This window comes from Physeter macrocephalus, chromosome 5 (assembly GCF_002837175.3).
Source record: "Physeter macrocephalus isolate SW-GA chromosome 5, ASM283717v5, whole genome shotgun sequence".
Taxonomy (NCBI): Eukaryota; Metazoa; Chordata; class Mammalia; order Artiodactyla; family Physeteridae; genus Physeter; species Physeter macrocephalus.
This window is the reverse complement of record NC_041218.1, coordinates 100,052,228-100,074,398: the sequence shown is the minus strand read 5'-3', so window position 1 is coordinate 100,074,398 and position 22,171 is coordinate 100,052,228. Positions and strand designations below refer to the sequence as shown.

Here is a 22,171-nt window from a genome sequence, read left to right as displayed (position 1 = left end):
GATTTGAAATGTCCAAATCCTCTCCAGGATTGAAATGGTCAAGGCCCCAGATTTGATGTTTTCCCTTGGACTCTCCTGTGTTTGGCTGATAGCTATTATATAATTTTGTTTGATTGGGTCTTTTTTATGAAACAGGAAAAACGGTGATTAAATACTTGGGAAGGGACTTCACTGGCGGTCCAGTGGTTAGGACTCTGGGCTTCCACTGCAGGGGGCCCAGGATCGATCCCTGCACCGTGGCCGAACCATGGCCAAAAAAACCGCCCCCCCAAAAAAAACCTCGGGGCATACTTCTTCTGTGCCAGTTTATGTGCTTTATGTGCATTATCTCATTTAATTCTCACAGCAACCCTACAAAATAGGTACTATTATTCCCATTTTACAAGTGAGGCAACTAAGAGATTAACTGAAGTGCTCAAGACTTCACAGCTAGTATGGGATTCAGACCCAGGCAGAGTGACTCTCAGCACACACCTCCTCCCACCGAAAGACATACTTTTTTTACTTTAAAAATCCATTCCTGGGCTTCCCTGGTGGCGCAGAGGTTGAGAGTCCGCCTGCCGATGCAGGGGACGCGGGTTCGTGCCCTGGTCCGGGAAGATCCCACATGCCGCGGAGCGGCTGGGTCCGTGAGCCATGGCCACTGAGCCTGTGCGTCCGGAGCCTGCGCTCCGCAACGGGAGAGGCCACAACAGTGAGAGGCCCGCGTACCACAAAAAAAAAAAAAAAAAAAAATTCATTCCTGTTTCTTCACACAATGTAACACATGAAACACGTATTCTTCTTGTAAAATGGCTGTCAGTCCCTGTACATAGGTGTTTGCTAAAAGTTAACTCCTTTCCTAAGCGCTCCATCCCCACTACCACTGCTTAGTTCAGGCCATCATTTTTTCTTGTGTTGCTGTGACGGTGACGATGTTATCATGCGTGTTCCAGGCACTATGTACGGCATTCCACGAACTAAAAATAAGAGTGCACATTTATTGAGCACTCACTATAACTCAGGTATTACGCTAAATATCACTCACGGCTTATCATCCAGCAATCCTATAAGGTTAGTTTTGTTTTGAGTACAGATGACCCCCATATCCTCCCTCCTTTAATTCCTCTCTGCTTATAAATAACTGTATCATTTCTCTAGAATAAACCGCACTTATTTAAAGCGTACATTTCAGTGAGTTCTGACATACTTCTGAAGCCACCACCACAGACAGGACGCAGACTGTTCCCGTCGCTCACAAGCTTCCCGAGCTCCTTCCCAGCTTAGCCCGCCCTGACCCCGGGCCCCCGCGGGCCCGTGACGTCACTGCCCCGCGCCCCGCCGCCGCTATGCGCGGCGCTTCCGGCAGCGAGGACGTGGGGGGCGGGGCGGGGTGGTGTCACGGAGGCGTGCGCCGGAAGCGGGCCCGGCGGAAGTGGCGGGGCGGGGCGCGGGGGCGATGGGGGTTGGCGGCGGCGGCCGGGCGATGAGCAGCGGGAGTGCGTGAGCGGGCCGCCGGGAGAGGCTGGGGGGCCCCGGAGAACAAGCCGCAGGGCGGAGGGCGGGGGCGCGAGCGCGGCGGGCGGCGGGCGGCGGCCTGGGCGCGGCGGCGGCCGAGAAGATGGCGGACGGCGACAGCGGCAGCGAGCGCGGCGGCGGTGGCGGGCCCGGCGGCTTCCAGCCCGCGTCCCGCGGCGGCGGCGAGCAGGAGACGCAGGAGCTGGCCTCGAAGCGGCTGGACATCCAGAACAAACGCTTCTACCTGGACGTGAAGCAGAACGCCAAGGGCCGCTTCCTCAAGATCGCCGAGGTGGGCGCGGGCGGCTCCAAGAGCCGCCTCACGCTGTCCATGGCGGTGGCCGCCGAGTTCCGCGACTACCTGGGCGACTTCATCGAACACTACGCGCAGCTGGGCCCCAGCAGCCCCGAGCAGGTGGCAGCGGCAGCGGGCGCCGAGGACGGCGGTGGGCCGCGGCGCGCGCTCAAGAGCGAGTTTCTGGTGCGCGAGAATCGCAAGTACTACCTGGACCTCAAGGAGAACCAGCGCGGCCGCTTTCTGCGCATCCGTCAGACGGTCAACCGCGGCGGCGGCGGCCCGGGGCCCGGCGGCCTGCAGAGCGGCCAGACCATCGCGTTGCCCGCGCAGGGCCTCATCGAGTTCCGCGACGCGCTGGCCAAGCTCATCGACGACTACGGCGGCGAGGACGACGAGCTGGCTGGGGGCCCGGGCGGCGGTGCCGGGGGCCCCGGGGGCGGCCTGTACGGGGAGCTCCCGGAAGGCACCTCCATCACGGTGGATTCTAAGCGTTTCTTCTTCGACGTGGGCTGCAACAAGTACGGAGTGTTTCTGCGCGTGAGCGAGGTGAAGCCGTCCTACCGCAACGCCATTACCGTCCCATTCAAGGCCTGGGGCAAGTTCGGGGGCGCCTTTTGCCGGTATGCGGATGAGATGAAAGAGATCCAGGAGCGGCAGAGGGACAAGCTTTATGAGCGACGCGGCGGGGATGAGTCAGAGGGAGAGGAGGTGGATGAGGACTGAAACGCCTAGCTTCCCCTACGGGCCTCCCCACCCCACCGCTAGAGAGCCCCCCTTCCTGTTCATCCCAGTGAGCTAGTGGAGGGGGAGCAAGGGAGGCCCCAGAAGAAGAAAACAAAATTTAAAATAATATAGTTAATTAAGAGAAATAACCATAAGAGAGAACAGTCACGGACAATTAGAGAAAAGCAGTAAAGTTCCAAGGAATTGACAGCAACCTACAAAGAGAGGACAACAGCGCCTCCTCACTTGAGCAAAAGTCTCAGCTTCTGTTGCTTCCCAGCTGAGGTTCCTAAATCCATCGGGATAATCCTGGGTGGGGTAGATCCTTGCACATTGGCCAAGGAACACCTCTTGAGTTATCCAGACGCACTGATGACAGCTGAATTTGTATTATACCTGGGTAACCTGGTCTTAAGATAGTGTGTATCCCTTCACCTCCATTGAAATCAGCGTTTTGGATCTAGATCTTCATGGAATTCTTGTGAAGAGAGAGGCATTTGCAGTTACCCAGTTCTGAGGGTACAAGTTTTATGAAAAGGAATGCAACTTTAAGTAGTCATAGACAGGGCAAAATAAGAATTCAAGAAACCACCAGGGAATACAGAAACAAATAGGATCCATTTTTTTTTAAATGGTTTTGCATGGAACCTGGAACAAGGCCCATGTCTTGTCTTTGCAGAATTATTTTCCGGGATGCAAATGGATTCAGATGTCAGTCCTTGAACTAGAATCCGTTATTATATTTTGGAAGTTGGCAAAATTTTTTCAAAGATAAAATCAGTTTTACATTGGGGGTTGCTGAGGTAGGCACAAGAAGAAATCAGGCATAAAGCACAAGGAAAACTGTTTGAGTGGATTGGTTGCTGCTCACTGAAGTTCTTCCCCGATCTCCAAATATGGAGGTCGTGTCTCAGATATGAATGAGAGCCAGATCCCCGTGGCTCCACCGTGTGAGCCAGTGACTTGTGGCTAATTCGGCAGTTTCAGCCACTGGTTGGCTGAATTTTAAACCGTAAAACTTGAAGATATCTACAAAAGGAACAGTGGCTACAAGCCTGAGCTTTAATGGAATATAAGTCCTCACAGAAAAGTTCGAAATAACCAAAACTGAAGTCTTCATCTACCTTCAGTTTAATCTGTGGATTTGTTTCAACGCTAAAGATCCTCAGGTCCAGAATTCCAGCAACATTTATTCTTTTAAAATAAATTTTTAAGAACTTGATCCATTGTATCAGTACCTCACAATCAGAGTTGGCAAACGATGGATGAGTGAGTCAAGCTGCGTGCCCTTTTGGAAGCTGAAATCCATCTGAATGGAGCTGAAGTGAACGTGAATATGCTGACTATATCCTGGAAGCATTTTTATACCATCTTGAAATTTCAACAAACTGCCTTTTGCCAGTTATCCAGCTGTCTTTCAAGAATAAAAGTTGGGGTTTTCAAGGATCGCCTCTTCTATATTTTAACTGGATTTTCAGTATGATCTTTACTAATCAAGTTAATCCCACCCCATCAAAAGGTATTCCTAGAAGTGTCAGAACCTAGGTAACTGAATTGAATGGGAGTTAATGTTCTTTCCAAAGTTTTCAGGTATACTTTGTGCAACACCTTCTCAACCAGGAGGCAAGTAACCCCACTTCCACAATCTTATTTTTTTTTTAACTGCATGCCTGCCCTTTATTTGAGCTGCCTTTTAATTTATTGCATACCCTTTTTATTATCTTATTTTGGTATTCAATCTATACAATCTTTTTGTATTTATTGGGAAATGAGTAATATACAAAAAGGTCGTTTTCATGAATTAGTGGCTGAGAGGGAGGGAATAATTGTGTATATAAAATTAGGCTTTTTTAAAAATTAGATTTGATTCAGAATATCTGATCTTAGATTTTTAAAAAATAGTGGAAGAGCCACAAACATTGGTGCCCTTTTCAGACTATTTCTCTACTCATCATCCACAGTAGACTTTTTAAACAGATTTTTTTTTAAGCATTTCTTTTTTAAAAAAATTTTTCTCCGTTGCAAAGAATGTTTCCTAAATTGTATGGGAGCAATAGTATTTTTGATGTTTTAATGACATCCGTATACTTGTACTGTATTTTGTACTACAAGGCAGCTGTTTTCAATAATGTCCTGCTGTATTTACCTATGTGTTTTGAGTGTTTATTTCTTTGCTGCGGAGAACAAATCCCTAAATAGTTTTAGTAAAGGAGCTGAGAAGCTAGCATTATTAGGTTTGCAGAAACTGTTTAAGTTTCAAACTCTGAGGCAGCAATGAAAATTAAGGTTGCAGCTCTTAGTTGATTGCTGTAACTTTTTCATTTTCAAAACATGTATAAATTCCTGTAGAGACCAACTTGTTTTCCTGCTTCAGTGGTGGTTCTCTTGCTCAGCTGCCGTGAGCCAGTTCAGTTTTGCAAAGGTGCAGTACCTCTCCTTTCTAAGGGGTTGGTTTATTCTTTTTTCTTTTCTTTTTGTTTGGCTGAATTGCAGTAACTAGCCTTGCCCTTTCTACTCTGTAGAAATGACAGGGTCTTCACAATCCTTCACCAGTGGCTACTAAGCTATAATTAGCTGAACAGAAAGAATGTGGAAGTGGTCTGAGGCATATAGAGTATATGCCAAGAACACTACCATATATGGCATCAGCTTTGGTTACCAGAGAAATTTTCTTAGTCATTAGACCATATAACAGTAGTATATCATATGTAAATCTTTAGATATCAATTTGAGAATCCTCCAAAATAAGGAGCAAAGAATGCATAAGCTATGTGTTGGAAAAAGTAATTTATATTAAAATGTTGACCTGCCTATGTAAGATTAAGTGGTAAACGTCATAGTGGTGGGTTTTTAAGTCTTAACCAATCTCAAAGGTTTGTTTCTCCTGCAGGGGGTGGTTCATGGCCTCTTCTCACTGCAGGAAGATTACAGGAGGATGTGGATTAATTGTAGCATTCACTGATCCTCATTCCAGTACTAGGGACAATAGAAATCTGCAAAGCATAGAGACTACACTTTTGGTGTGTGGTTTGTTAAACAAGGTGACAGTAACAGGCTAGCTTTCAGAACTCATTCAAAATATTGCTTATTAAAGGAAATGATCTTTGTTAATTGCAGTCAGAAAATGGCATTGTACAGACTATGGGAAACCAATTTTTTTGTTTTGTCTTTCAACCACTATTATGAACAGTGATTTAGGGCTGTTTTTCAGCTTTGGCAAACATCCCAGCTAATCACATGTTCAAAACAGTCATATTCCTGAGAAGTAGGGAACTAAAATTCCTTTTCAGATAATTGGTAGAATGTTTGTTTCTCAAACTACTGCAGTTACAGACATGAGAAATCAAACTTTAGGAGCAGAATCAAAAGAGCAAAAATCTGTGTCAAGATACTCCTCTTCCCTTCTGGTTTCTATTGTCCCTACCTATCATATCATTCAAGTAGAATGGCAGTTCTAGTAAACAAAGAAAATTTTCAGTGCATATGCTTGCACAGTACAAAATGTAAATCTGTATGGCACCAAAAAATCAAAGTGAAAACCAAACCAAAAACCCAGACACCCTATGTTACTATGGGAGGCATGTAGGTGGTGTAAATGACGGTAGCTGTGATGCACACATGGCTACTTGTCAAGTCACTTTCCATAATTATTTACTGCAAAATGATTGAGAGGCTTTGGTGCAGGCAGCCTATTAACCTACTACTTCCTTTGTTACCTCTCAATCACTTTGCAATAAATTGCAGGTCTTTTAAGAGATTCAAGCTTCAGTTTTATCAAAAAACAAAACAATTTTCCTGGCTTATCTGAAAATGCAGGGTTGTGGGCAAAAGAGGCTGGTTATAATAATGCCCTCATATTGAGTGGTCTGTAAATGGCTGCACACTTCAGGCACTATAGTTGCTGAGGATGCTTTGTTAAATGTGACCTTGACTGGCTTTACAAGGGGTAGAATGTGCTCTACACAAGGTATTAAAAGGTAACTATTCATTTGTGTCTACCTGCTCTTGAGGTGGATGAAATTAAGAAGCTTGAGTGTGTAAGCCATGCACATAGGTATTCTTCACTGTAAATTTTGTTTTCATTTTTAACCCAATTATGGTACTTTGTCCAATGCACAACTGATCTCTCAGTAGATATTCATTTGAAAATAGTGTGGCCTTGATCGGTGAGAAGGGGAAGGAAAGAAGTGACTTTTTGCTTATGTAAAATGACTCGTTTGCCGAGAGTCATTCTGCAGCACTCTTAGTGTCTAATGCGTTTGTGATCAGTCTCCTTGTTGATTGGGGAAAGTTAATGTTTTCGACCCTGGAGTTATTAATTCAATTGAGTTGTCTTCTGTTTTTAGGAAGTATCAGAATTGCTGTGATAAATAACAAAGTTGACTGCTTTGATGTCCAATCTCAGGTTTTAGAATATATATAGTGGTGTAAAATTCCACTGTTAACTCTTAAAACGATTTTAATAGTACACCCTAAACATCACCTGCATAAGGCCTGTTCAGAGAGCAGAGCCTCCCATCCTCTTGCTCCTTTTCCACTTTGTACTTCACTTGAGAAAGTGTCGCGTGATTTTACATTGTATATTTCCATTTTAACCCTGACATATTTCTCAAAGATAAAGCACTTTTTGATCATGAAATACATGGAATCTTTGTGTGATATGGATCATGGTTTCTCAGGCTCCCCTAGGTAATTTGCTTATGAATATCATTCTGTGTTAAGAAGAGTGGAAATCTTTGCTAATGTTAGAAAGTTTGTATTATTGATCTAGAATGCATTTTGCTAGCTTCCAATGGATGGGAGAGTAAATAATGCTGCATTCACAATATAATAAGTTACTTTCCCTTGAGCCTTAAGGTAACTTTTTTTTCTGTCAATAACAGCACTGAAGTTATAGTAAATGAATGAGATTACCAGTTTTCAGGGTTGGTTTTAGAGTACTGTAAATCAATTAGCTGTCTTCCTAAACAGTTAACTATTCCCATTGAATAAACTGGATAATGGGAATGTGGGGGGGGGCGGGTGGGGGGGCGGGTGGGATTGTTTGTAGAAAAGAAAAAAAGAAAAAAAAAAAAAAAGAACCACATTTACCTAAAGAAAAATATAGACACAAAGAAGTACATGACAATGCCTCATTTGAAATTCCAGACATAAGGTGGAAATGGCAAATTATAACCTCATTTCCCTGTTTTTAATCTAGAAAAGCAAAGTCATTAATTTTCAAGTGTTAGCCCCCAGAAGTTTCAAGAGATAGACTGAATGATGACTTCTCTTGATATATCAATATCTGTCTGCTATTTAGTTAAGGTTGCTGTTCCCAGCCCTCAGTCTTAAAACTTAGTTTCATTACTGATGAATTTAACAGACTCTTATTTCAGTAAATGTGGTCCAATTGTCAGTATGAAAATTAAATTTGGAAAATACTACTGCATCATGAAGACTTATTACTCTAGTAATTTCCAGTTGATATCTGTACCCCTGATCTAAGTAAGACCTTTATGAATGCATTTTATATTTCCTAATGAAATAGAGAATATGCCATCAATGTAATCACCTTTATTTGCAATCTTTTACTTTCCATTTGAAAATCTAACTCACGCCTCTCGAATTAGACATTCCAGTGGGGATAGGTAAAGCCATGTTAAAACAATAGCAAATGCCAAATTGGTAGTGTCACTGCTCAATAGGACTTCTAATAACAAGAGGGCAGAGCTTTATTTGATGCAAAAATGTTATTTTTTTCCATAGGTGAGTCTAACAAATGATTTGATGAAAGAGTATGACTGTACTTTTGATTAACGTGGGATTTTGCGTCTAGAAGCATATTTCATTTTCCCTATGTTATATGTAAAATATCCATTGACATGGATAAGAGAGGGCTAATCATACTTTTAGTATGATGAAATGTGGGCCCAGAGTATTGAAGAGAAAGCAATAGACCTATTCAAGTTCATTGTCCACTAGCATACTGCAAAAGAAGGAGTTTGTCTTTTTTTTCTTCCCTATTTTGAAGACATCAATGGGTAAACCTTTCAAGAAAATTGATTTAGATCATCTCTTATTTCTTAAAGGCAAACTCTTATCCCCAGTCTTGCCCTATGTTTCAAGATCAGGCTGGCTCAAAAAATCTTTATACATACTTGGAAATAGAGTGGCAAGTAGTAGATTTCTTCCCTTTTTAAATTCCTTTTTCAGGGACATATAACTGCAGGGAGAGTCCCAAGAAACTTGAAAAACAGGTACGTTTGTATCGTGGGAATTTGAGAGTTTCATTTTAAACTGTTCAGATATGAGGCGTTAAACCCTTTTCTCCCAGCCCAAATGTCACCTCTGTGTCAAAAGCTCTCTGGATTCCTAGAAGCTAATAGATTGGGAAAAGTCCAGAAACTGATATTAAATCAGTACAGGGCACACTTAAAAAGAGTTTTGCATGTTATGGTAGCAGGCAAGTAAATTTGAGTATTTTTACGATGATTATCAATATTTGAATAATAACTAAAGTTATCAGTGTATTTGGACTTCTTTTTTCTAAAGTCCTAGAACGATTAGTAGGAATTTATTCTTCCTTTTGCACCTTCATGCAGATGTTTTTCCAAGACCATTGTTAGAAGTTTATCCATCTTGATGTATATTTCCAGATGACACACTTTCTATAGTAACCTTCACTGCCAGTCGTATCTACCAGGGGCTTCCTTAGACTAGATTCTTCTTCACTCCAAAGTTGGGACTGATGTCCTGCCAGTAGGGAATCTATAGAAGTAATTTGAATGAATTAAAACCAAATCCTGATAGCAGGAGACAGAGCTTCCTGATCTAGATGTACAACTAGAGTTTAGGTTAGGAGTTACTTTAAAGGGGGTTTTGGGGGATGTCTTCAGTCTCTGTAAATATCCACATGCTTGTGCATTGTAAACCAAGTGTGTACTCCTATGTATGAATTTGTAGAACTGATTTCTGCTTCAAGAGAAGCTGCACCTTTAATTTTATAAGGTCCCCTACACCTGTTACCCTATAAATATTTGTAAATAGAACACTAAAATTTGTAGTGATAGGATCAATTTGGGAATATCTGCTGAGAGACCAAAAAGTTCATTTTTTTAAGTACCTTGGTTAAAGAGTAAAGATTATTCCTCTTATTTTTTAAAAGAAGAATGCACTTTAACAAACACAGAGCTGCATGGGCAATTCAAACAAATCCGTGAAATGCAGTACCCATTCAGTAATCATACTTCCTGGAACCTGTTCAAAGAGTGTAGATGGGCTGTTGATCTCACTGCCTGGAGGTTGAAGCTCAGATTCCGGTCAATTTAGAGATGAGCAGGGCTGCTTCAAAAGAGCAATGTGAATACAGCCAGAAGCTTCAGTCAGGTCTGTAAAATGGCGGGTCCCGTATTTACCACTAACTAGCAAAACTGACAAAAACTCATAGAGAAAAAAGAATCCTTACTGCTGGTGTGCACTCCTTACAATAGCAGACTTTTGCAGATGGAGTTTTACAGTCTATATTTAAAAAATTGTATGTTTGTAACAAATAAAGTATGCGAAAAAGTGAATTATAATCTTGTGCTGGTGTCTCTAATTTAAGGGATTACGTGGTCACCAGGAGGGAAATACCACACACCATCTGCTGGGGTTCATAAATGGGTCTGGAATTGGGTGAGTTCCCACTTGAAACGACTTAAAAGCTGTTGCAATTTCATCTGAAATACAGCCAGTTCTAGACCCTCTGGGTTCCCATAACCCTCTTCTAGTTAGTAAGCAATCTCTGGAGTAAATCAAAGTTGCACATAGTTTGATGCTTTGGTTCATATTCCAGACGGGCCACTAGTTGCTTCCCCTAATTTCTATTCTACCTGCTTTTAGGCCCTATCATTTCCAATGGCTGTAAAGAAACTGCTACCCCACGTGTTCACTCATCATTTATCATAACTGACTGCTTAGAGAGTAGATTAGGCCAGTCTCCTATACCCCAAGCTAAAGGAAAAATAAAAATTTTATGTCCATACATCCTGGCTGTAGTTCCAAATTTTTTGGTCTCAAACCCCTTTACGTCCTTAAAATTTACTGAAGACCTTCAAGGAGCTTTTATCTTTCAGGGCTTTATCAATTGATACCTATCATATTAGCAACTGAATTGTTTTCGAGACAAAAACAACATAAGTACGTGTTCCATCTGCTATAGAGCAATGACCTCAGATCATTTAGCCTCTGGAAAACTTAAAAACTTGTGAGAGAATGAAAGTGAACAAGGTAGCTAACAATGTTGTTAGGAAAGTAGATTAGACTTCTGGACTCCCTAAAAGTCTTGGGCCTCTGGAGGTTTCTGGATCACCCTTTGAGAACCACTGAACTAGACTGGTATGTAAATCATGCTTTTCTGAAGATAAGGGGTGGGGTTGGAAAAGACCTAAGATAGCTTAATCCTTTAGTTCTCCCTATGATCTCTTTGTACTAGAGGCTCTTACTATAAAATACTCCTATCACCACCCCAGCCCACACATATATGTAATTTTTCTGTGACTGTCCACTTCTTTGACCTGGCAGTGCTCAATGCTGGCTGCAGAACCACTTGGAGAACCTTGAATACTCATGCCCAGGCACCATCCAGACCAACTGGATCAGAATTTGGGGGACATAAACCCAGTGTTTTGTGTGTTCTACCTTTTTAAATTCCTGAGCTCCCCCAAGGGAGTCTAGTCAGGGATGAGAACCAGTGGCCTGTGGTACGAAGAGAAAGGGATGAAAGGCTGGGAATCTCTGCTAGAGGGAAAAAAAGAAACTCAGGATGGCAGAGCATTCCCTGAACATACGGCTTTCATCTTGTGACTCCTGTTGCCCACGTTACCCGCGCTACCACTTAAACCCCCAAATAACTAATCATGGGAAAAATTTGCAAATGGAATCATGGAGCATTGTATTGGTAGCCCCCTCACTGCGGAAATCTGGGGCTTTTACTAGCACAGAGAACCCTTTAGTGTGCACTGGAGTCACCTGGAGAGCCGATTACTGCGCCAACTACACCCCCCCACCCACGCACCCTGCCCAGTTTCTGAGTGCGCAGGTCTGGGTGGAACCTGAGAAGCTACATTTCTAACAAGTTCCCAGGTGATGCTGATGCTGCTAGTTGAGGATCACTCTCGAGACTCGCTGCAGAAATCACTAAAGTTCTGGTAAAAATTACCTCACTTGCCACCAACTGAAAGAGGTCAGGAAGCCTTTACCCTGATGCATTAGTTCTGCCATAGCCCCGCTGAATTTTTTACCTTGGTATGAAGTTGTCACCTAACAAACTTAAGGACTAGGTGTAGCCAGGCTATAACCTGAAGAGTTCTATTGGAGGCAGCACCTCAAGGAATAGGGGTTTTACTTCATAGTTTCGGTATTTTGGATGTTGTAAGCTAGGTTCTATCCCCGAATCTGTCATAAACTAATAGCGTGAGTGAGCTAGTATCTTTAACACTTAAAAATCCCAAGGTCCTACAGCAGTGTCTAGTTTCCCCAGAGAAGCCAAGCCTTTGGGTCTCAAGAAAATGAGAGCCACCTGGTGGTCAGTGATGAAATCTTTTTAAATAACCTTTGTGAGGTCATACCATTTGTAAATTCATTCATTCAGTTCATTATTAGGTAGCTACTATATGCCATGTACTAGGTGTAGAAAATATGGTCCACGGTCCGAGTGGAACTTACAGTTTAGTCCAGAGAAAGAATAGAAAGCTTTTAGGAAGAACTAGAAGGAACTAAGTCACACTGGGCTGAGGTATATTTAGGGTTCAAAAGTCCTGGTTTACATGACCCTGGGTCTCCAGGAGGCTAGGATGGGTTGCACCTCAAATTTACTAGACATATCTCCCTCCTCAGTAAAACACCTCTGTGCAATCTCAAATCCTGAGAAGCCGCTTCCCCAGACCCAAGGGAGGAAGTGGGCCCAGCGTAGGTGGACAGAGGAAGGAAGGAGTAGAAGAATCAGCTCAGAGCCCTGGTCCATGTTCTCATCATACAGTTAGGACCTGGGAGGGGCGAGGTTCCAAGCTCATGCATAGTGAGCACTAGCACTGGGCTTGGACCAGGTCCAGTAGGTGCTCCTCCTTGCTCATGCTTCCATCAAGAAGAGATGAAGAGGGGCTTCCCTGCTGGCGCAGTGGTTACGAATCCGCCTGCCAATGCAGGGAACACGGGATCGAGCCCTGGTCCGGGAAGATCCCACATGTCGTGGAGCAACTAAGCCCGTGCGCCACAACTACTGAGCCCATGTGCCCCAACTACTGAGCCTGCACTCTAGAGCCTGCGAGCCACAACTACTGAAGCCTGCACACCTAGAGCCCATGCTCCACAACAAGAGAAGCCACCAGGATGAGAAGCCTGCGCACCGCAACGAAGAGTAGCCCCCACTCGCCTCAACTCGAGAAAGCCCACGCGCAGCAGCAAAGACCCAACGCAAAAATAAATAAATTTTTTTTTAAATTGTCTAAAAAAAAAAAAAAAGAAGAGATGAAGAGGGACTTCCCTGGTGGTCAAGAGGGTAAGACTCCACACTCCCAACGCAGGGCAGCCAGGTTCGATCCCTGGTCAGCGAGCTAGATTCCCTCATGCCGCAGCTAAGGAGCCCACATGGCACAACAAAGAGCCCGCGTGCCGCAACTAAGACCAGGCACGGCCAAAATAAAAAAATAAAAAAATAAAAAAAATTTTTTTTTTTAAGTGAGAGGTTCCTAATGAGATCGGAGTAAACCAGTCTCCCTCACTAGTAACCAGGCCTCAATCCAGGCAGTCGAGAAATAAAGAATTAGATTTGCAACATCATTCCTGGCCCGGGCCTTTACTCCTTAAAGAGACAGCACCATTGAAACCATAAAAGAAGATATTCCCCAATCAAGAGGTAACTTCTCTTCTGTAGTACTCTGGTAGACCTCTCAATGGGCCCAATAAAGGGCTCCAAACTAGTCAGTGGCAAGAGTGAACACACATCTAAATTGGTTCTCTCATCTGCTATACCACACTGCCACAGAAAGAACACTCCTATGCTAGGAGCCTAAGATGACACATGATGAATCCATAGGTATTCCACAAAGCTCTGCAGAACCTCATGTGATTTCTGCCCAAAGGCAGTCAGATGTAGAAACTGTGGGTCACACTCATTGTTTTCAGGATACGTATCTGAGAACAAAATTTAAAATAGTTCCCCAAGTTAAAAAAAAAAAAGATAAAAGAAAAATATGCCAATTTGATTCATTTGTATCAACGATCAAAAAATAAAATGCTAGTCTTCTATCAGGGCAAACAGCTTAGGATCCCCAATTCAATCATAAGTACCAACAGCACACCCTCTATCTGTTAAAATCATGTCCTCGCCAGGACACAAATGGTTACACAAGTCACATTGCCAGAGTGGACTGGAACCAGATAGGTACTCGATACAAAATCAGTGACATAAAGCAATGTGGACCTGAAAATAGCTCCTTTTATGTCATTTTGTATTTTTCCTATCCTAGGTGTCAAACCAAGAAATAGCCAAGTCAGTAAGAATGAGCAGTGGTCCATTTATTCAACTATAGATCAGGATTCCCATGGGTAGTTTATAGAACAGAGGTTGGGGAGGATGGACTAAAGCTCTCGAGCCCATCAGTACAGGACTGGCCAAGACACAACCATCACACAGGCTTCCCCATCTTCTCAACTTCGGGACTCTTCCAGGAAGCTCTCCCTAGATATCCCATCCTCAAAACTGCCCTATCCTTGGCCTCATTTATTCACTACCCCTCATAATTGACGGCCATTGTTTTCGGCAGTTATAATCTCCAAACTTTCTTTCATTATAAAAATTAATGCAGGGGGCTTCCCTGGTGGCGCAGTGGTTGCGAGTCCACCTGCCGATGCAGGGAACACGGGTTCGTGCCCCGGTCCGGGAAGATCCCACATGCCGCGGAGCGGCTGGGCCCGTGAGCCATGGCTGCTGAGCCTGCGCCTCCGGAGCCTGTGCTCCGCAACGGGAGAGGCCACAACAGTGAGAGGCCCAAGTACCACCAAAAAGAAAAAAAAAAAAAAAAAAATTAATGCAGGGACTTCCCTCGTGGTCCAGTGGTTAAGACTCCGTGCTCCCAATGTAGGGGTCCTGGGTTCAGTCCCTGGTCAGGGAACTAGATCCCACATGCCGCAACTAAAAAAAAGATCCCACGTGCCACAACTAAGACCCAGCGCAGTCAAATAAATAAATATTTTTTTAAAACTTAATGCATACTTATTTTAACAAATGTGAACAGAAGAGAATCACTGTAAAGAAACAAAAATGAATGTGTTCTCTTTCTCCAAGCCCTCTTCTTTTTTTTTGCGGTACGCGGGCCTCTCACTGTTGTGGCCTCTCCCGTTGCGGAGCACAGGCTCCGGACGCGCAGGCTCAGCGGCCACGGCTCACGGGCCCAGCCGCTCCGCGGCATGTGGGATCTTCCCGGACCGGGGCACGAACCCGTGTCCCCTGCATCGGCAGGCGGACTCGCAACCACTGCGCCACCAGGGAAGCCCCAAACCCACTTCTTAAAGGTATCTACTGTTAAATAATTTAGCATACATCCTTTTGAAATTTTTTGATAGTTTAAAAAAAATCTCAACAGTATTAAATGGCCAATCACATTTATGCATGTATTTATATATATTTTAAAAATGTATTAACTAAATAGGTTTAATAAGGAGTTCATGTTAGGTACATTGATGGCTGTTTCCTGTGGTATTTTCTAATGTACATACTTTTAAGCTGTGCCACAAAGCCAACAACTCTTATGCAGAAATTAAATTGAAAAGTAATTTAATTTTCATTATTTTAGGTTCCATTCAATCTGGCACAGGCAAATATACCTTCTCTGGTGGTAAAACAAAGAACTCTCCAGCCTCCAGATTTAGAGAAAATGTCTGTATTCCGTGAGTTCTGATAAATGGAGCATTTGCTGGTTGCATTTCATAGATCTGTTCTACTTTGTGTGTATTTCTCTTTCAGGTAAACAACTTGCATATAAAATTAATAAATCAATAAATGAAGTGATTGCTGAGAATTCATTCAGCTGGGTACAGGGACCCAGTTACCCTTAGCTTTTGTGTTAAGAAATTATTGTTACGAATAAGAAAATTTATTAGGTTTAATTTGTTATATGACCTACAGTGAGGTATTTTTGTCTGTACATTAAAAAAATTATACCTACATCTAGCTGCTTCTGATCTTGAAGATTTTGCTCAGAATTCAGAAACCACCCTTATGAATATATAGTGTCCTCTATAATGCATAGTTCAGAACAGAAAGGCAGATTCCCCACCCTAGTATAAATAATGTAAAAAGAGAAAGCATGTCAGGTTCTGAGGAAGAATAACAGAAAACAGTCTTCTGACGGAAGGAGATCTGTTGTCAGCAATGTGGAATGTTCTAGTCCAGCAGCTGCTGATTTTCCAGCAGTGAAAACCCAGCTGGTGACATCACTCAGGAAAGTGACTCATCAGGGCGGTGAGATTTCACTTGTCTACTCCTCTTCCCACACCACACCTTTTCTGGTGGGGGCTGCAGGTGCTCTTTCAGATACCACTGCTCAACTCTCCCCAACTTATGTCAGCTCAAGGTTTTCTCTTTTGTGGACAAGAAACAAGTTTGTGGGGAATTTGGGGGGCTTTTGTTTTGGAGTTTCTACACTGCACCTACCATTTAGCCTTCAAAGGTCACACTTTGATGGGGCTAGCTCTTCTATTTTCCCTAAAAGCTGCTTTCAACTGCCCTCTAAGGACCAGGCCTGACGTTGCTAGGGTGTATTCCAGAGTACAGCAGGAGGCAGTGGTCATTCTTTGATTCTTTAAGCCCAACATGGGGCCTTTCCACGTGCCCATCAAGCCCACAAACTTGGTCTTCCAAGTGACCAGGCATTGTGATGTTTTCACTGTACTAACTTTGAAACAAGGAGCACATAGGTTACTATGCTCAGGAGAAGGTACTCTACCATTGTTAAAATTCAATAAATATTAATAGATGACTGACACACGGAATGTTCCAGTTACAACTCCCCAGACTGATCCAGCTTCCCAGAAGAAGAGCTAAACTCTCCATAACTGGCTGTTTTTCAGTTCCCTGTGCTAGAACTATTTATTTTGTGGCATTAAAGACTTACTTACAGGCAAAGAGTGGCCTTTGCCATTTTCTTAAACAGTTAAGAAAATATGACTATTCTGCCATGGCAGTTTCTGGATCCTTTATTTGGGTCCTGGGGATTCTGAATACATCAAGGTAAAAGCAAATCACGCGTGTATAAGAAATAGATACAGACAATTCATAGAAAAAAAAGTTATACAAATGGTCCATAGTTATATGTTCAATCTCATTCATAAGAGAAATGAAAATTGAAGCTATACTGAGATACCATTTCCCACCTACCAGATGAGGGAAAAAAAAAACCAACAACCCAGCAGTCTGACAACAAACTCCATTGGCAACTATTGGCAATTCTGTGGGTAAACAGACACATTCATATATTACTGGGGGACCACAAAATCCCCTGTGAAAACATTTGGCAATACTTAGCAACATTACCTAAGAAGTTACCCTTTGATCCAGCAATTCCATTTCAAGGAACCTACCCAAAAGATAGCTATAGGTTTTATAGAAATAAAAAATAGAATTTATATTTCTTACTCATTTTTGACCAAATGTCTGTGTTAAACTATTACATACTATAATCCTAACCTTTTCTTTTACAGCAAGCTGAGAAACTTTTTACTTGGAATAACAAGAGAATTTCTTATACTTCTGTCTTTTCACTGACTACAAGTCAAACTTGAGGAGCCTCAGAATATTGTTTAAAAAGAAACTATACGATGCTCGCTTCGGCAGCACATATACTGAAATTGGAACAATACAGAGAAGATTAGCATGGCCCCTGTGCAAGGATGATACGCAAATTCGTGAAGCGTTCCATATTTTTTGAATGGGTAAAGAAGATGTGGCGCATATATACAATGGAATATTACTCAGCCATAAAAAGAAACAAAATTGAGTTATTTGTAGTGAGGTGGATGGACCTAGAGACTGTCATACAGAGTGAAGTAAGTCAGAAACAGAAAAATAAATATCGTATGCTAACACATATATATGGTATCTAAAAAAAAAAATGAACTTGAGGACACGGGGAGGGGAAAGGGTAAGATGGGACGAAGTGAGAGAGTGGCATAGACTTAATATACTACCAAATGTAAAATAGCTAGCTAGTGGGAAGCAGCTGCATAGCACAGGGAGATCAGCTCAGTGCTTTGTGTCCACCTAGAGGGGTGGGATAGGGAGGGAGGGAGGGAGACGCAAGAGGGAGGAGATATGGGGATATATGTATATGTATAGCTGATTCACCATTGTAAAGCAATCATACTCCAATAAAGATGTTTAAAAAAAAAAAAGAAACTATAGGGACCTCCCTGGTGGTCCAGTGGTTAAGAATCCACCTTCCAATGCAGGGAAAACAGGTTCCATCCCTGGTTAGGGAACTAAGATCCCACATGCTGCGGGGCAACTAAACCCGAGGGCACCGCAACTACTGAGCCCGCATGCCGCAGCGAAGATCCTGTGTGCCGCAACTAAGACCTGATGCAGCCAAATAAATAAACATTTTAAAAAATAAAAAACTATAGACAGGTGGGTTTTTAAAAAAAATAAACAGATGGCATTCTATAGACTATTTTATCGCTTTTCTCTTTAACTTTTTCTTAAAATTTATTTTTGGCTGTGTTGGGTCTTCGTTGCTGCGCGCAGGCTTTCTCTAGTTGCAGTGAGTGGGGGCTCCTCTTCGTTGCGGCGCGTGGGCTTCTCATTGCGGTGGCTTATCTTGTTGCGGAGCATGGGCTCTAGGTGTGCAGGCTTCAGTGGTTGTGGCACGTGGACTCAGTAGTTGTGGCTTGCGGGCTCTAGAGCTCAGGCTCAGTAGCTGTGGCGCACGGGCTTCATTGCTCTGCGGCATGTGGGATCTTCCTGGGCCAGGGATTGAACCCACGTCCCCTGCATTGGCAGGCAGATTCTTAACCACTGCACCACCAGGGAAGCCCTCTCTTTAACTTAAAAAATAGACGTTTACATATTTCAAAATCAAAAGAATATGAGGGCTTCCCTGGTGGCACAGTGGTTGAGAATCCGCCTGCCGATGCAGGGGACACGGGTTTGTGCCCCGGTCTGGGAGGATCCCACATGCCCAGAGCGGCTGGGCCCGTGAGCCATGGCCGCTGGGCCTGCGCGTCCGGAGCCTGCGCTCTGCAACGGGACAGGCCACAACAGTGAGAGGCCCGCGTACCGCAAAAAAAAAAAAAAAAGAATATGGAAAGGAAATTGAGAAGTCTTGTTCTTAACTGTCTCCATCCATCCCCAACCTTCCCACAGGTAGTGTTTGTTCTAGACAGTCCCATTTTTGTCTGTTGTCTCAGTGTCCCATTTGTCCAAGATTTAGCATTTGCCCAAGACTTTGATTTATTAAAAGGTAATATTTCTACTTTTATGAAAATAAGCAGAGATGAGTTTTAAAATCGAGAAATGTGAGTCCTCCAACTTCATTCTTTTTCAAGATTATTTTGGCTATTCTTGCTCTCTTATATTCCCATATGAATTTTAGGATGGTTTTGTCAATGAGTACAAAGAAGAAAGCTGAGATTCTGGTTAGATCTTTAATTTTTTTCACCAATGTTTTGTACTTTTCAAAGTATGTCTTGTGCTTCTTTTGTGAAATTTATTCCCAAGTACTTTATTCTTTTAGATACTATCATAAATGGAAGTGCTTTTCAGTTTATTCATTGCTAATATATGGAATACAATTGACTTTTTTAAAGATTTACTTTATTATTTATTTTTTTATTTTATTTATTTTGGCACGTTGGGTCTTAGTTGTGGCATGCGGGATCTTCGTTGAGGAATGCAGGGTCTTTCATTGTGGCGTGTGGGTTTCTCTCTAGCTGTGGTGTGCAGGCTCCAAAGCGCGTGGGCTCTGTAGTCTGTGGCACACAGGCTCTCTAGTTGAGGCGTGAGAGCTCAGTAGATGTGGCGCATGGTCTCAGTTGCCCCATGGCATGTGGGATCTTAGTTCCCTGACCAGGGATCGAATCCACTTCCCTTGCATTGTAAGGTGGATTCTTCACCACTGGACCACCAGGGAAGTCCCACAATTGATTTTTTTTTAAGCTTTTTTAAAAATTTTTATTTATTTTTGGCTCTTTTGGGTCTTCCTTGCTGCACGTGGGCTTTCTCCAGTTGCGTCAAGTGGGGGCTACTCTTCGTTGTGGTGTGCGGGCTTCTCATTGTGGTGGCTTCTCTTGTTGTGGAGCACAGGCTCGAGGTGCATGGGCTTCAGTAGTTGTGGCACACAGGCTCAGTTGTTGTGGCTCGCGGGCTCTAGAGCACAGGCTCAGCAGTTGTGGCACACAGGCTTAGTTGCTCCGAGGCATGTGGGATCTTCCTGGACCAGGAATTGAACCCGTGCCCCCTGCAATGGCAGGTGGATTCTTTTTTTTTTTTAATTTTTTAATTTAATTTTATTTATTATTTATACAGCAGGTTATTAGTTATCTATTTTATACATACTAGTGTATATATGTCGATCCCAATCTCCCGATTCATCCACCACCACCACCACCACCCCACACACCGGGCAGGCGGATTCTTAACTACTGTGCCACCAGAGAAGTCCCACACAATTGACTTTTGTGTATTGTTCTCATATCCTGCAATCCTGCTGCACTTGTTTCTGAGTTTCAATAGCTTTTAAAAAATTTTTTTTAAAGATTTTTTAAAAAAATAAATTTATTTATTTATTTTTGGCTGCATTGGGTCTTCGCTGCTGCACGTGGGCTTTCTCAAGTTGCGGCGAGCAGGGGCTACTCTTCGTTGTGGTGTGCAGGCTTCTCATCGTGGTGGCTTCTCTTGTTGTGGAGCACAGGCTCTAGGCGCACGGGCTTCAGTAGTTGTGGTGCACAGGCTTCAGTAGTTGTGGCACGCAGGCTCAGTAGTTGTGGTCACGGCCTTAGTTGCTCCGTGGCATGTGGGAACTTCCCGGACCAGAGCTCAAACCTGTGTCTGTTGCTTTGGCAGGTGAATTCTCAACCACTGCGCCACCAGGGAAGTCCCAAGATTCTTTTTTTTTTTTTTTTCCAAGATTCTTTTTTGATGTGGACCATTTTTAAAGTCTTATTGAATTTGTTACAATATTGCTTCTGTTTTATGTTTTGGTCTTTTGGCCACAAGGCATGTGGGACCCTAGCTCCCCAACCAGGGATCGAACCCACATCCCCTGCATTGGAAGGCGACGTCTTAACCACTGGACCACCAGAGAAGTCCCTCAATAGCTCTTTAGTGGATTCCTTAAGATTTTCCATATATACAAGGTCATGTCATCTGTGAAGAGATAACTCTTTTTCCTTTCCAATCTGGATGCCTTTTATTTCTTTTTCTTGCCTAGTTGCCCTTACTAGAAGCTCCAGTACAATGTTAAATAAAAGTGGCAAGAGTAGACATCCTCATGTTGTTCCAGATCTCAGGAGTGAGTATTCTTTTACTGTTAAGTATGATATTAGCTGTGGGTTTTTCAGATGACATATATCAGGTTAAAGAAGTTCCCTTCTAATCCTAGCTGTTGAATGTTTTTTTGATGAAGAGTGTTGCATTTTGTTATATGCTTTTCCTGCCTCCATTGAGGTGATCATGTGGTCTTTGTCCATTATTCTATTAATATGGCATATTGATTGGATTAAAAGGATATTGGCCAGTGGGGTTTTTTGCTGTTGTATCTTTGTCTCATTTTGGTATTAGAGTAACACTGGCATTATATAATGAATGGGGAAATGTACCCTTCTATTTTTTGGAAGAGTTTGTGATGGATTGGTATTAATTCTTTTTTAAACATTTGATAGAATTCAACAGTGAAGACTGGGCTTTTCTTTGTAGGAAGATTTTAAGTCACTAATTCAATTTCTTTACTTGTCATAGGTCTATCAGATTTTCTATTTTTTTCTTGAGTCAGTTTCGGTAGTTTATTATATCTTCCTAGGGATGTGCCCATTTCATCTAGGTTATTTAATTTGCTGGCACACAATTGTTCAAAAGTATTCCCTGATAGTCCTTTTTATTTCTGTAAGGTGAGTAGTGATTTCCCCTTTAACTTCTTAGTAATTTGAATCTTCTTTCTTTCTTGTTCAGTCTAAAGATTTGTCAATTTTGTTGAACTTTACAAAGAACCAACTTTTGATTTCATTAATTTTTTTCCTATTGTTTTTCTTCGCTGTTTCATTTATTTTTCTCTCTAATCTTTTTTTCTTCATTCTGCTTGCTTTCTGTTTGCTCTTCTTTTTTGTCTTATTGTTTAGGTAAGCAATGCATGCACATTGCACAAATTCAAGATGACCCAAGGTTTTTGTAAGGAAACTCTTTTCCTGTAAAAATATTTGCTGCCCCTTTCCTTTACTTTGGATTTGCTTCAACATAATCCAGTGAGGGGAGGGGCAGATGTAAATATGTATGTAAAATAAAACAAAAGTGGCCATGAGTTGATGATCATTACAGTTGTGTGAAGGGAACATCAGGTTCATTTTACTATTTTCTTTACTTTGTATATGTTTAAAACTTTCCATAATAAAAAACTGGAAATATATATATCATAGGCTTATCAG

At 42.6% G+C, this 22,171-nt stretch overlaps 1 protein-coding gene and 1 non-coding gene across 2 annotated transcripts; both read left to right on the top strand.

Moving 5' to 3' along the window:
• Window positions 1-1,574: 1,574 nt before the first annotated feature.
• Window positions 1,575-7,475, top strand: PURB (purine rich element binding protein B). The gene has a single exon (XM_024115111.2). The coding sequence runs from the start codon at window positions 1,601-1,603 to the stop codon at window positions 2,516-2,518; it is 918 nt and encodes a 305-aa protein (XP_023970879.1). The 5' UTR covers window positions 1,575-1,600; the 3' UTR covers window positions 2,519-7,475.
• A 9,881-nt stretch (window positions 7,476-17,356) lies between these two features.
• On the top strand, window positions 17,357-17,463 carry LOC112061957 (U6 spliceosomal RNA). The gene has a single exon (XR_002890460.1). It is a non-coding gene; the product is annotated as a U6 spliceosomal RNA (small nuclear RNA).
• The last annotated feature ends 4,708 nt before the right edge of the window (window positions 17,464-22,171 follow it).